The sequence below is a fragment of the Suncus etruscus genome, chromosome 17 (assembly GCF_024139225.1).
Source record: "Suncus etruscus isolate mSunEtr1 chromosome 17, mSunEtr1.pri.cur, whole genome shotgun sequence".
NCBI lineage: Eukaryota > Metazoa > Chordata > Mammalia > Eulipotyphla > Soricidae > Suncus > Suncus etruscus.
The window spans coordinates 47,677,549-47,691,764 of record NC_064864.1 but is presented as its reverse complement, the minus strand read 5'-3'; the positions used below and the strand labels follow the sequence as shown (position 1 = coordinate 47,691,764).

General features: G+C 48.1%; 1 protein-coding gene across 2 annotated transcripts in view; it reads left to right on the top strand.

Moving 5' to 3' along the window:
* Positions 1–14,216, top strand: part of SH3PXD2A (SH3 and PX domains 2A) — a 209,086-nt gene that overhangs the window by 52,147 nt on the left and 142,723 nt on the right. For both annotated transcript variants that reach the window (XM_049790804.1, XM_049790805.1), the window contains exon 2: positions 4,993–5,073. In XM_049790804.1, coding sequence (XP_049646761.1) covers positions 4,993–5,073 — 81 coding nt within the window. The remainder of the gene's footprint in view (positions 1–4,992; positions 5,074–14,216) is intronic.

Here is a 14,216-nt window from a genome sequence, read left to right as displayed (position 1 = left end):
AACCTTAGTGGTTCATGGGTGACACCCCAGATGCCAGATCCAGCTCACACTGCCCCACACTCTGTCAACTGTGAACCTGCTTTACACCAGAGCATTTTGTTAAAAGGAAGACAGTGGACCCTTTTAAGGCCTGATGAGCTCAGCAGACGGCAAGTGGCCCAGCATAGCCTCGGAGTCAGGCTGTGGGGCCAGAGCAGCATCTGTGGTGGGGTGCAGAGGGGGCTTAAGTGCTACAGGAGAACCTGAGACTTAGAGACAGCCGGACAGTCACTGGTCTCTGGCAAGGTTCCTCGGCGCCTGCCATCTGCCTGTGCTGGCCAGAGTAGGGGTAGAGATGGAAGGTAAAGAATCCAGTAGCCTTTAAAACCCAGAAGGAAGAGAAACTCCACCGGGGAAATATAAGCCAAGTCAAGTATGTGGAAGCAGGATGTTTAATTGCCAAACCTTTCTGGAGAGCCAGCTGCCGGGTAATGTTATCTCCATGGCTCTGGGGCCCGAGGAGAGTTTATCGGGGCCCGTGGCACAGGCCCAGTAAACAGAGCTGGCTGTCTGGGCTGACCTCTGCCCTGTCCCCCTTCCCCTCCACCTGCTGCCTCTCTCTGAGGTTTATCGCTAGGGTTCCCAGGCCTTCAGGATCTGCCTGGAGCTGGGAAACTCGGCAGGGGCTGGCCTGGGCTTAGGCTGGATTTTGTGTACCCAGTTGCTTATCTGGGGTGATAATCTCAGACTTGGAAAGTTTAGAAGAACCTCCTGCAGAAGGGAGGAAGGGGCCTGGAGACAGTCCTCTGGGCTTATCTGCCTGGATGTCTCTGGCCTGCAGACTCAGGGTTTAAACTGTCCAGTAGGTGGACTGGCCCTGCATGGGGGTTGAGGGTATGTGAGTGCCAGAGAACCCGAGGAGGAGGGTTCACTTTTCTACCTCCGAGTCTCCCTTGGGCTCGCTCAGGGCATGGGAGTGGGATGTAGAATGTTAGCAGGAACAACTCTTTACCCAGCAGGGAGAAAAATGCTTTTGAGGGGTGGAAGATGCATAACCCTGTCCTGGTTGTTGGCTGATAGCAGGGATCCTTACCATCCCTCCTCACTCCGGCCCTCTGTCCATTTCCCAGAGGCATCTTTGGAGATCTTGTCTCCCAAGGACTTTTTGGCTCTCTAGAAAGAGTAAAGGGGGAGCATCTTTCCCAGGGGAGGCTACTCTGTTCATGTCCTTTTCTGGTCCTGGATGGGGAATTGGAATGTTGGGGTCTCACTGCAAAAGGCTAGAATACCTATGAGCTAACCCACAGGCGAGGGCTAGCCAGTCACCTGAGAACTGTGCGTGGTGACTGAGGGTCTGAGAGGCTGGGCTGAGATCTCACAGTCCAGAGGGAGGGTCCTGAGTGGGCACATTACCTTCTCCCATTGCAGCCGACATCACTTTCTTCTCCTGCTGCCTTGATGATGCCCCTTTCTTGCCAAATCATCATCCTGGATTGTAGACGACACCTCTGCAAGAAAAAGAGAGACCTCCCAGCTTCCTGGGAAGGGAAGGGAAGACCCTAATTACTGGAGCAGGAGCACAGGTCCTGCTAAGCCCCAGTTAAGTCCTCCACTGACTGTGCTGGCTGATGGGGAGGCAGCTGCTTCGGAAGGGTCCACAGGCCAGTGCAGGGCCCCCTTCCCCCATGGCTCTGCCACCTTGAAGAGAGCCTTAGGGTGGGGGTATCTCTGCAGGGGAGATGCTTGTGGGAGGGGGAAGTAGGTGGGAATCAGCACAGCAGGGGCTTGAGGTGGGTCGTGACCCTGTGAAAATCCCAGAGCACCCCCCACCCATAGACCCGGAAGCTGGTTTTTGGTCTGGTTTTGTAGCATTCCTGAATGCTGACTTCTGTCTGGGCCCTCCTGGTTCTGTCTCTTCTTGGCCTTGGGCCCTCAGGATTGACATGATTCCCCTTTGTTCTTCTAGACTCCCCCACCCCTGAAGTGAAGGATATATGGACTCTTCAGTCTGCTGTGGTTTTAGTTTAGATGCTCATCCAGTGGATCCACGCAGCCACATGTGCTGTAGAGAGAGACCTGGATATCCACTGTCGACAAGAACATGGAGGGTGGACTCAGCATACCCTGGGTTCAAGTCCATGTTTTTCTAGCTGTGTGATCGCCTTAGTTTCTCTGAGCCTCTGCTTCCTCCTGTTCAAAAGGATAATAGGGTGGCCCGCTCTAGGGTAGAAGATTGTGTGAAGGCTTTTCCCAGTGTGGCTGAGTAGTTTTTACAGCTGATGACTGAAGCACAGTCAGTGTGCTCTGTCCTCCATGGTTCATTTGAGCGTATGAGCATGGGGATGGCTTTTACTAATCGCGTTAGGCTCACTTAAATATGCTGCCAGTGCCTCTTGGGAGGGAGTGCTGGAGGCACCACTCGGAACCGTTTGCTTTGCTGTGACCCTCTCCTGGGTGCATTTTGTACAAACATTCCATACTATATGGGCTAATGACTTTGTGACTTCTCTCATTGTGTTCAGAGAAGCCCTTGAATTCTCACTCCCCAGAGTGCAGAAACCCCTGGTCTACATTGAATGTTTTCTTCTCCCCACAGTTTTTATATTCAAACTCTAATCCTTGGTGAGAAGGGATTTGTGAAGGCTTTGTGAGCTGATTAGGTTTGGATGAGGTGGGGTTCCATGATGGGATCCCCTGATGTTGTCCCTGCAAAAGAAGTTGGGGTTCCCTCTATCATGTGGGTTACAATGGGAAGCATGCATCTGCCTGCAGGGAATGGATCTCACTTGATCATGAACCCATAGACCAGGACAAGGAAAACCTTCTACTGAGGCAGCCCAGTTCTTGGTGTTTAGAGATAGTAGGTGATTAGCTGCCCCAAGCATCAGCCAAGTCGGCCCCGATACTGACAGAAGTGACCGCTTCTCAGGCTAACATCTCCTTCTCCAAGAAGGCCTCCCAGCCCACACATTCCCAGCAGGACTGATGAAACCCAAGTCCTTAGGCAGAGACTCAGGGGCCTGCACTTTAAGAAAACTCCACTGGGATCCCAGTGTGGATTGTGGCACTGAGACCCCACAAGGGCGCTCAGCCTCTCCTGAGGAAGAAGTGAGGGGTCCTGCATCTCCGTGTGTCCCTGAACCTTGTCCCTAGAGATGCAGCAGTAGGAGCCAGAGTGGAAACTCGAGTGCAGAAGTAAAGGGACCCCTTCCTCTCCCAAGGCTTCTCTCAGGAGGGCAAGTCCTCAGTGTGGGTTAAGGTAAAAGGGGTGTACATCCTGAGTATGAGGGGCTCGATTGAGCATTGAGAATGGGGTCCTAGGGGCCAAAGAGATAGCATGGAAGTAAGGCATTTGCCTTGCATGCAGAAGGATGGTAGTTCAAATCCTGGCATCCCATATGGTCCTCTGAGCCTGCCAGGAATGATTTCTGAGCATAGAGCCAGGAGTAACTCTGAGCACTGCCGGATGTGACCCAAAAACCAAAGGAAAAAGAAAAAAGAGAATGGGGTCCTAAAACAGCTGCATCTCAGAGGTTTCCTCATCTTCCCTGCATCAAAATCTCTCCTGAAACCTATCAGCTGCAGGGCCTGCTTTGCAGAGCAAAATGCTTAGTATGTCTGCTCTCTGCCAGAGGCTGAGCTAAGACTTGGGGATCCCAAAGTGAATTGCATCTCTGTGCCATGCTTATTGGCTCCTGAAGTGCTTATCAGTGTGTCCTGAGAATCAGTGTGTGTGTGTGTGGGGGGGGGGGGGGAGCTGGAGTAGTTTATTAAACATACAGTCACTCAGAACCAGAGAGCTGCCTCAATGAGTGGGAACACATGCTTTGTATTTAGAAGGCCAGAGTTCAGTCTTTAACACCACAAGATTCCCCAAGCAAACATTGCCAGGAATGATCCATCCCCAAGCTTCTATCTGGAAATAATATCCCAGGTACTACTCAAAGATCAAATGAAGCAAAAAAAAAGAAAAAAAATCTGTCTAGGTGCCAGAGTTGAGTCTGGGCTCAGTGATAAAGCCAAGGCTTTCATTGTCACATGGAACTTGGGATTGACTTCTGGTACTACAAAAAAAAATTAATTAATTAATAAAAATATATAGCTGCCTTATTTTAACAGGTATATGGAGAAGTGGGTGGTGAATAATATAGGGAGCAAGAGGAATAGAAAAGCTCTGTGTTTTCTGTTCATTCTTGCTGTGAGCCCTAAAAGAAACAATAAAAATTAAAATTGAAAAAAAAAATAGGACCAGGAACTTACTCAGAGTAGAGCACATACTTTGTACATGGGAAACTTGGGCTTGATTCAGGGCATCACATGGTTTTCCAAGTACTAGGCACCTGTTAGCACTAATCAGAGAATGCAGCTCCTCCTGCACTGCCAAGTATACCCCCCCCCCCACCAGGAGAGAAAAGATAAAGGGCTGGAGAGATGACTCAGAGGGCTAGAGCACATACTATGAATGCATGAGTCTCAGGTTCAATCCTCTGGCCTGTACAATCTCCTGTCCAATATCTCTCACCCCTACCAGCAATGCTGGGTCTGGCCCCAAACCAAAACTTAATTAATCAAACAAATCAGATGAAGTGCTTGTTTGAATCCACTTTGACTTCTGCAGAATTTCAAGTTGTGGCCCTGACAGCTGCCATGAGAGAAGAGTCCTTGTGGAATTGTATTTGTTCTCAAATTTGAGAACCAGTGGAAATCAGCTACTTACTCATTTCTTATAGGTTCATTGTATAAAATCTAGAAAACAAAGAGAAGGAAATAATAGCCATGGTAATACTACTTTCTTAGGAAGATCATTCTTAATATGTTAGTAAATGTCTCTCTAGTGAGGGTGTGTGTGTGTGTGTGTGTGTGTGTGTGTGTATTTAGCCATGGATGTGGCACATCTACTGACCTTGGGAACAAGAAAGGGAAAAAATGGTGCTAGCATGGAGCCTCTGAGTTCCACTAAGTGATGCCTGTTCCTGCTTTAATCACTTTACCTGCTTTTCCTTTCCACCCTAGGTATACATCATCAATGTGACCTGGTCCGACTCCACATCCCAGACCATCTACCGGAGGTACAGCAAGTTCTTTGACCTGCAGGTGAGTTGGCCTGAGCACTGCTGGTGTTGGTTCTACCCACAGCAGCCCATATCCCTCCCCAATCACATGCACTGATAAGTCTCTAAGCCACAGAGTTTGGGTTGGAGCTGAAGGCCAGTGAGGGAACCTCAGCAACTGAGCTGAGCTGAGCCGGTGTGGCTCCATCTTGGATGTTGCAGGCAGACACTCAGGGCTTTGTAGGCTTTCTCCTACAGTATTAACAATCCTGTTTTGTCCCCTTTTGCTGAGTTGGAGGATCTGGAAGCTAGAATGAAGAGGTGAGGGATGGCAGTGGGTGCTCTGTACAGGAACAGACATGAATCTGTAAACATCCAGGGGGAGATACAAGCTGTCACATCACTGCAGCCAAAGAAAAGCAAACACACAGAAAAGGCTGAAACAGAAAATAAGCAACTTCTTGAACTACATACCACAGTGGGCATACCACTGTGTCTGCCTGACCAAATAAGGCTCTGGCCACTCTATCTGTGTGTGTTGTCTGTATGTGTTGTGTGTCTCTGATATACATACACAGGGGCAGTTGGGATTCCACAGTTCTACTGCAGGCACTTTCCTTGATGCCAACTAAGTTGGCTCTGACTCTTTGCATTTGCACGATTTCCATGCATGCTGGCTGACATTGTCTCTAGTTGGAAGGTTAAACAGGGAAGTTCACACACTGTCAGATGGGAAAAGGGAAGTGATTCAGAGGACTGCAGGAATCCCCAAAATCTGGGCTGTTCCCCTCTGCTTCTCTCTGGACATTCATTGTCTGCAGCCCTGTCGCCTTTTATCCTGAAGCACTTGGCTGTCATAGCTTCTGAATTCTGTCTTGTGTTTTTCAACAGCAGAGAGATGGTCTGGTCATGTCTCTGCATCAGGTATCCTATCTGGACCAGTCAACATGCCTGGGTCATATGGTTTAGGCATGACTATTCACAGGTTTGAGGCAAAAATCTTTGTGAGTTGGACAGTAGAGATGTTCTAGATTCTTCCTCAGGGCTGTTGAGCCTGGTTCGGAACAATAAAAAACAACAACAACAACAACAACAACAACAGAGAGTCTACTTTTGGTCCTCATGACCTACAGCTGCTGCTTCCTGTATAGGCCTTTGGTGGAGACCGATCTTGGCAAGACCCGGCCTGCACATATGTCCCTTGGTATCTTTGTTTCCTTGTCCTTAATGCTCTCCCACATGAGATGAACTAAAGGCGATCCAGCTTCCTGTGTCACAAATCCCCTTTAATCCAACAATATGGGATTGAATATCCATTGAGTACAGGGTTGAAAGCCACTCCTTGCCCTCCCTCCTTCTTCCTCTTTCCCCTTCAATTCCTGTCCAATCTCCTTGGCTCCTTCCGGCATAAACTGGTAGGATTTGCTGATACCCCATCAATGGGTTAGTGTGCTGAACAGGAAATGATAACTTAGTTGGGGAGAGGGAACCCTGAAAGGACTCATTGATGAGCCAGGGTGGAGGGGTGTCTGGTAGCCAGTAGAAACTCTCAAGTCAGAACTTTCTCCCCACCCCCTCCAAGTATAGAATCTCACAGGAAAGGAATGCTGCTCCCTCCTGCCAGGGTCTGGGGACCCCGCGATTCCCATGTGGGGAGGGGCCCACTCAAGAATACAGTCACGCATGGCTGCCCTGGAGACCCACTGTGGAGAGGATGGATGGGAACTGTTTGGAATCTAACCCTGCACAGCATCTTTGAGAACCCATTTTACAGATCTCCCGACATCATGCTTTGGCGAGAACCTAATGGAAAGTTCTTCTCAGTTATCCACTCACCCTCAAAGTTGGGGGACTCTTGTGGAGAAAGAGCCATGGACACTGCTAATGCATGTGCCATCTTCTGTCAGTGAGGCCCTTGGCACCCATCATGGGAGGTGCCTTTCTCAGTTGGTTTCCAGTGTGATCCTCTTCCAAACTCATTCTAAACTCATTGACACAATTTTCTCCTATGGACTATCCTGGCCCCCAGTTGAGAAGCATTGGTTTAGTCTTTAATTCCTGGGCAGGCCTCACCTTGGCCGGGATCCTGGTGGGTTCAGGAGGGGAGGAAACTCTCTTCTCTGTAGTGGTGCCATCCTGGTGCTACCCCAGGGCTGTGGTGAGGGTACATGAGTGGACCCAGGTTGCTCTTCACACATCATGGTCAGAGTTAATGGCATCACGGGTGACCTCTGTGCTCTCTCATCTAAGTCCCTGGAAGAGCTAGTGTCCACAGTACATAGATACCTTCACCTCTTCCCTATGATCTGCTCCATGGGGATTATATTGTTCCCAGGTTCTGGACCCTCTGTGGAAATCCACTGGAAGGCCCATCACAGACCAGTGTGTGCTGTTTTCTGCCTGTCAGGCACTGCCAAGCTCAGCTTCTTGATCCTCATTCATGTCTTTAACTTCTCCAACACCATTCATCAGAGGCTTTATCTGAGTCTTCAGATATTGACACTGGGTGTGGATGCCTCTCTGAGGGACTCCTAGGCACCCAGCATTATTGGCTTTCCTGTGCCTAGTTTGGCTCTCTCTGCTGCTTCTTCTTCCAGTGGATTCTTCTCTTCCTGGAGGAGCCCTGGACTCTTAGCTCTTCACCATATCACAGGAAAGTGATTCCTGTGTTATCTGGGGTCCTCATTCTTCAATCAGGATGGCCAACCCTGGTTTGTCCTCCACTCCACAGCCTCAAGTGAGAGCCACACCCTCAAGGCTACTGGTTTCTCCACTTCTCCCAGGTAGAGTCTACAGTTTTCCCACTCACATAGTCCCCTATGTTTCCCCTAGCCTGGATGCAAACATAACTACAGAGGACACCTCTTGAGTTAATATCCTAAAGCTTTTGCCAGGTCTGATCTTGGCATGCAATGGTGCAGCCAGTCTGGGGGTAGGGCAGTGGGCAGGAACGGGACAAGATGAGAGATCCCAGGAAAGGTAGAGGCTCCTCAAAGTGACCTAGACCCCGCAAGAGCCCTCCACAGCCTCACTTTTCAGTTGGGCACAATAAACTATGACCATAGTGAAAGGTTTTTGAGCATGCAGTGACCAAGACTTAATTCAGAATCAGATATGTAAATGAATTCTAGGTGTTTCTGGCAGTGCTCATTCTTGGTGTATTTCTCGAATGAAGAGGAGTCATGAGTCATGAGTGTGTGCAGGGTACTGAGGAATCTTGAGGGGAGCAGTTGGTGATTGGGGATTGAAACCCCACATACCTTCCATGCTACCTGAGCTTCAGAACCAGACTCAGCTAAGAGGTTTTCCCTCTTACCCCCATACTTTTCCCTCCATTTGCTGGCTGCTTCTTTCAAGGCCTTGAATAAACTATCCAATTATATTTGAATTTCAGAGAAGCAATCCCTACTTTTTAATTAGTTTGATTTGGGGTCACATTCGGTGCTCTTAAAGGGGTGGGTCCTTCTAAGTGGTACTGAGTGAGTGGGGGACCATGTGGTGTGGGGATCCAGCCAAGACCTTTCACTGAGCATCTGCTCTGGCCCTTTGAGCTGTTTTTCATCCCTGCCTTTTATTTTTTTTAAGTATACATAGATTCTAAATATCATACAGGTCATACTTAATACTAATGCAATGAGTCAGTTATTTGAAATTTAAATTTTATTGAGTCCTGTATTTTTTTCTTATGATTCTGTCAGCAGCCAACTGTAAGATTCCAAGGACCAAACACAAAGATGAGTCAGTTAGGCTGGCCCGATGGGAGGATGGGCTGACACTGGTGACATTTTTTCAGGAGAAAATTGGCATGTGCTGAAAACACAGAGTGGGTAAAGGATAAAAGACCCTCCTTTCTAGAAACTGCATCTGGTGGGGAAAGTTGACTCCAGATCAGTACTGTGCACTGTTGATGAGAGAAACACTAGATTGAAGTACTGACAGCCTGACCTAGAGAAGGAAGGACTTTCTTCCAGAAAAGGTATCCCCAAGAGATCCACATGATTTGATTGGTATCAGCAGTGCAGAGTGATATAGCTACCCATCCCCTCCCCGCAACACACACACTCCAGTTTGAGGGATTTGGTTGTTTTAGAGAATTGGAATTAGCAGATGAAATGTGTACATTTCTTTCTCTCATTTGTCTTGTTTTGTTTTGCTTTTGGGTCACACCCAGAAGCGCTCAGGGGTTATTCCTAGCTCCGCACTCAGAAATTGCCTCTGGTGGGCTCAGTGGACCATATAGGTTGGCGGGGGTCAAACCTAGGTTGGCAGCTTGCAAGGAAAATACCCTACTGCTGTGCTATTGCTCAGGCCCCACATTTATTTCTGTGTGCATTAGTCCAGCATCTAATCACCCATTGTCCATCCATCCATGCATCCATCTATCATTAATCCACCCATCTATCAACTCAACCACCCACCCATCCATCCACCCATTCATCTATCCATCGTTTATTTACCCATCATCTATCCATCAATCCATCTATCATCTATCTATCATCCATCCATTCACTGTCCACCCATCCATTCATCCACCAGTCCGTCTATTCATGATCTATTCATCACCCACCCATCCATCTCTCATCCACTCATTCTCTACTTATTTATCCACCCAATCCTTCCATCCATACTTTCATCCATTCCTCTATCCATCCATTTATCCATCTATCTATTCATCCATCATATATTCATTATCCATCCACCCATCCATCCTTCATCTAGCCATATTCAGTGCTTATCTGACTTCTGTGTTTCTGAAGGTACACCAGGCTCTGGAATTTATTAGTGAGCACAAAGCAGATCTCATTCCAGCTTTTATGAGACTTTCAGCTTAGTGAGAGAAGACAGATTTTAGGTTCAGAAAAAAAATTGTAGGCTAGGAGATGACTCAGAGGGCTGGCGCAGAGCTTTGCACATGGGAGCCCTTGTGTTCAGTATCTGGCACCATATGGTCCCCTGAGCACCATTACTGGGAGTAACTCCTGAGTGCAAAGCCAGGAATGACCTCGGAATACCACTGCTGGGTATAGCCCTAAAATAAGAAAGAAACATGATACTATTTTATACTATTCCAAATGCTACAAAGAAAACTACCATAGACAGGTTATATGGAAACCTTATATTCTGAAATCTACAGATTCCCCTGAAAAGTGGTATGCTTTTGGAGGGAGAGTCTCCAAAGTGGTTCCTAGAAGACCGAGGGGCCTGTCCTGGTGATTTTCAGCCAACCTGGTAAGCAGTTTAAAGCAGGGTCCAAGGATTTGGTGCTGCGCAGGGTCTGTAATGTTGGAGATTATATGAGCCACCCAGCAATTCTGGCATTTACAGGACTATACCTTGTTATGCTCAGGGGACCTTGTGGTGCTGGAATTCAAATAGGGATCAGCTGTGTAGAGGGTATATAAGCCTATACCCCTGTACTCTTGTCCTTGGCCCCTGGGAAAAAGGAGATTTTTGCCTTTTTTTTTTCTTCATTTTTTTGGTCACACCCAGAGATGCTCTGAGGTTACTCCTGGCTCTGTTCTCATGGTTCACTCCTGGCAATTTTCTGGACCATACAGGTTGCCTGGGATTGAACCTGGATCAGGCTTATGCAAGGCAAATGCCTTAACCAATGTACTATCTCTTCAGCCCTGAAAAAGTTTTATCTGACACATCAGGAGTTATTTTGTTGTTGAACTTGGGAATCTATGGTGCCTCTAATGAAAGCACTCCTCAGTTGAACACAAGAATGTACATAGCCAATGTTGGTCATCTTTTTGGTCATTTGCATCCCTGAAACCCCTGTCAAGGGCACTAGGATATGACCTTCACCTCTACCCTACACACCCTCTTCTGCCTTGACCTTCAGACTTTTGTTCTGCCTCCTCTTCCTCAGTGGCCATGTGCTGAACCCAGCTCCCTGGAATCCTGCTGGAATCCCCAGACACTGCACTCTATTGAGGGAGCTATAGCCACATGCATCTAATGACATTGACACTTGTGAGAAATTTTAAAGATAACATTTTTGTGGGGTTTTTTTGTTTGTTTGTTTTGGGCCACACCCGGCGGTGTTCAGGGGTTACTCCTGAGCTATCTGCTCAGAAATAGCTCCTGGCAGGCACGGGGGACCATATGGGACACCGGGATTCAAACCAGCCACCTTAGGTCCTGGGTTGACTGCTTGCAAGGCAAACGCCGCTGTGCTATCTCTCCAGCCCCAACATTTTTGTGGGTTTTTAAAAAATTTTTAAGGGGAAAGCATACCTGGTGGTGCTTTTTTGATTCCCTGCTCAGAAGCCACTCCTAACAGTGCTCAGTTTTGTGCCGTTTTAGGACTTAAACTGCAGTTGACCACATACATGTAAGCCAACCATCTCTTTAGACTTTTAAGATTTTCAGTTAAGGACTGGAGCAATAGTGCAAAGGGTGTATAATGGCTGACCTGGGTTCCTTCCTCAGCTCCCCATATGATCTCCTGAACCCTGCTAAGAATGATCCCTGAGCAGAGAGCCAGGAGTAAGCCGTGAGTACTGCCACATGTGGCCCATAAACAAACAAATATAACAACAACAACAAAACCCCAACAAAACAAAAAGAGGAAGATTTCAGTTGTTTCATTTCCGGGCACATCATAGGTCAAATACTTCTGTCACTATGAAAATTTCTTTTTCTTTTTCTTTCTTTCTTTTTTTGTTTTGTTTTGTTTTGTTTTTGGGTCACACCCGGCAGCACTTAAGGGTTACTCCTGGCTCTATGCTCAGAAATCGTTCCTTGCAGGCTTGGGGGACCATATGGGATGCAACACCGGATGGAAGAACCACCGTCTTCTGCATGCAAGGCAAACACCCTTCCTCCATACTATCTCTTCGACCCCCATCACCATGAAAATTTCTAAGGGACCAAGCTGTTCCGATCATCTGGGACACACAACTGGCTTGATCTGGCTTTCTGCCCTGCCCCCAACTCCCCAGAGTGTCCCAAGCCCTCCCCAGTTGCCCTCTAAATACTTTTGGAGGCCCAAAGGGGAGGAAGAAGGTTCTGCAGTGACTTGTGCCATTCACAGAGCCGCTCAGTTCTCCTGGGCATCCTGTCACCTGTTCTGGAAACCAGGTCAGCCCAGAGAGAGAGAGGGCTTCTGAGGGCAGCTGGGGTGTCACGCTGGGAGCAGGGAGGAGAGACAGAAAGGCTCTTGGTCTCTAAGAGCAAATGGGTCTCTTCTAAAAATAATCCTCCACTCAACCCTATCTGACCTAGAAAGGGACCTGGCCCTGAGGGAGCTGCTGAGCTGAGGCCTAAGGTCAAGACTGTTGGGTACTAGAGAGCTTGGACTTCTCAGCAGCGCCATGAAGGGGAGGAGGAGGAGGAGGGCCAATGGGGCTCTGTTGTCTCCTCAGAGGTGGCCTCTGTAAATCTCACTCAGCTCCTTCCCGGTGATATATCTCCTCTGAGGCCTAGCTCCCCATTTCCTTGCCTCCTGGAAGGACCGGAAGTTTCGCTGCAGCTCCAGCTCCTCGAAAGGTGGTTTCCCAATCCCACCTAAGAGGCCTAGCACCCGACAGTAATTGCTCTGCAAACACTGAGTGCTCGGTGCTCTGGCCCTTCAGCCTCAACCCAGGCCAGTGAGCACACAGGCCAATATTTGATCAGGGTAGAAAGAGCCCTTTGCTTCCCTCACGCTGCTTGGAAGAGAGTTAAGAGTTGTTCAGGTTTGCTCCTCTGCTCTAAAGGGCTTAACTTGTTTTGAAGAGCTTTTATCTCCCTCCCTGATTCATCCCTAGACTCTCCACCCACAGTGTGGCCCAGCCCAGGGCCACACTCACTTTCCAGCTCCCAAATAGCTTGGCAAGTGATAGACAAAGTAGAGTAGCCCCCAAACCCTTCATAGTGATGTGTGGGGGGGTTGTGTGTGGGGGTGGGAGGAGAGAAACCCTGTGATGTGGACAGTGATGGGGGAGTCACTGTTGTGTGTGTGTGTGTGTGTGTTTTATATTATCAAAATTTGAGTTCCATTCCTTCCCTTGATACACACCTGTGTGAATTTGCCTGTTCATCAATTTTATATGAGCTTTTGTCTAAGGTCTCATCTGAGGTCAAATTACCATGATGCTCAGGTGGTGTGAGGGATGATGTAAATAGGAGGGGCCATGGGCTTGTTTCTCCAGCAGGTTCCATATTTTTACCCAACCCCAGGGAAGTTCTGTATTGTTTGAGATCCTGGACCCAAGGCAAGAGTCCCAAAGCTTGAGGGTGAGGGGACAGCTTTTGAACCTGAGGTTCCAGAGCATTTCAGCACCCGGGTCAGTGAGGTGAGCCACATGCCTTGCACAGAGGGCATTGACTTTGCCTAAGGTCAATGCCCAGCACCAGGCAGGCCCATAGAGCCAAAGGTTGTTCATGACAGACCCAGATCACTTTCTCAGAGATTGTTCACAGAAGATGCAGAGTGAATGGTGAAGTGCTCATCTAGTTTCAAGCCACAATCAGAACAGATAAGATTGGCTTCTAGTTTGCAGATGGAGATTTCAGAATGTTTTTGAATGGCCCATGCATGTTTCTAAACAATATATACAACATGATAGCAATTATGGAAAAGCAAGAGGGTAACTTGTTACAAGTTCAGATACAATATAATACCTTGTTTTTAAAGATCTGGGCTTGGCATGTGCAAGGTCCTGAGTAGAATCCCAGATGTGGCCCCGACTAAAAATAATAAATAAAATTAAAGATCGAAAGGACATTGAGGGGCCAGAGAGCACAGCGGTAGAGCATTTGCCTTGCATGTGGCCGACCCTGGATGGAGCCAGGTTTGAGTCCTGGAATCCCATATGGTCCCCTGAGCCTGCCAGGAGTGATTTCTCTGCATAGAGCCAGGAATAACCCCTGAGCTCGGCCAGGTGTAGCTCAAAAACCAAAACCAAACAAACAAATAATAATAAAAAAGGGCATTGTATTCACATGACATTTGCAATGCTAATATTTAATACTTAAAGGGCAATGTTTGTTTTCCTTCCAAAGGGACAGAAAACACATGTGTGGGCCAGTGAGGTGGCGCTAGAGGTAAGGTGTCTGCCTTGCAAGCGCTAGCCAAGGAAGGACTGAGGTTCGATCCCCTGGCATCCCATACAGTCCCCCACAAGCCAGGGGCAATTTCTGAGCGCTTAGCCAGGAGTAACCCCTGAGCATCAAACGGGTGTTGCCCAAAAAACC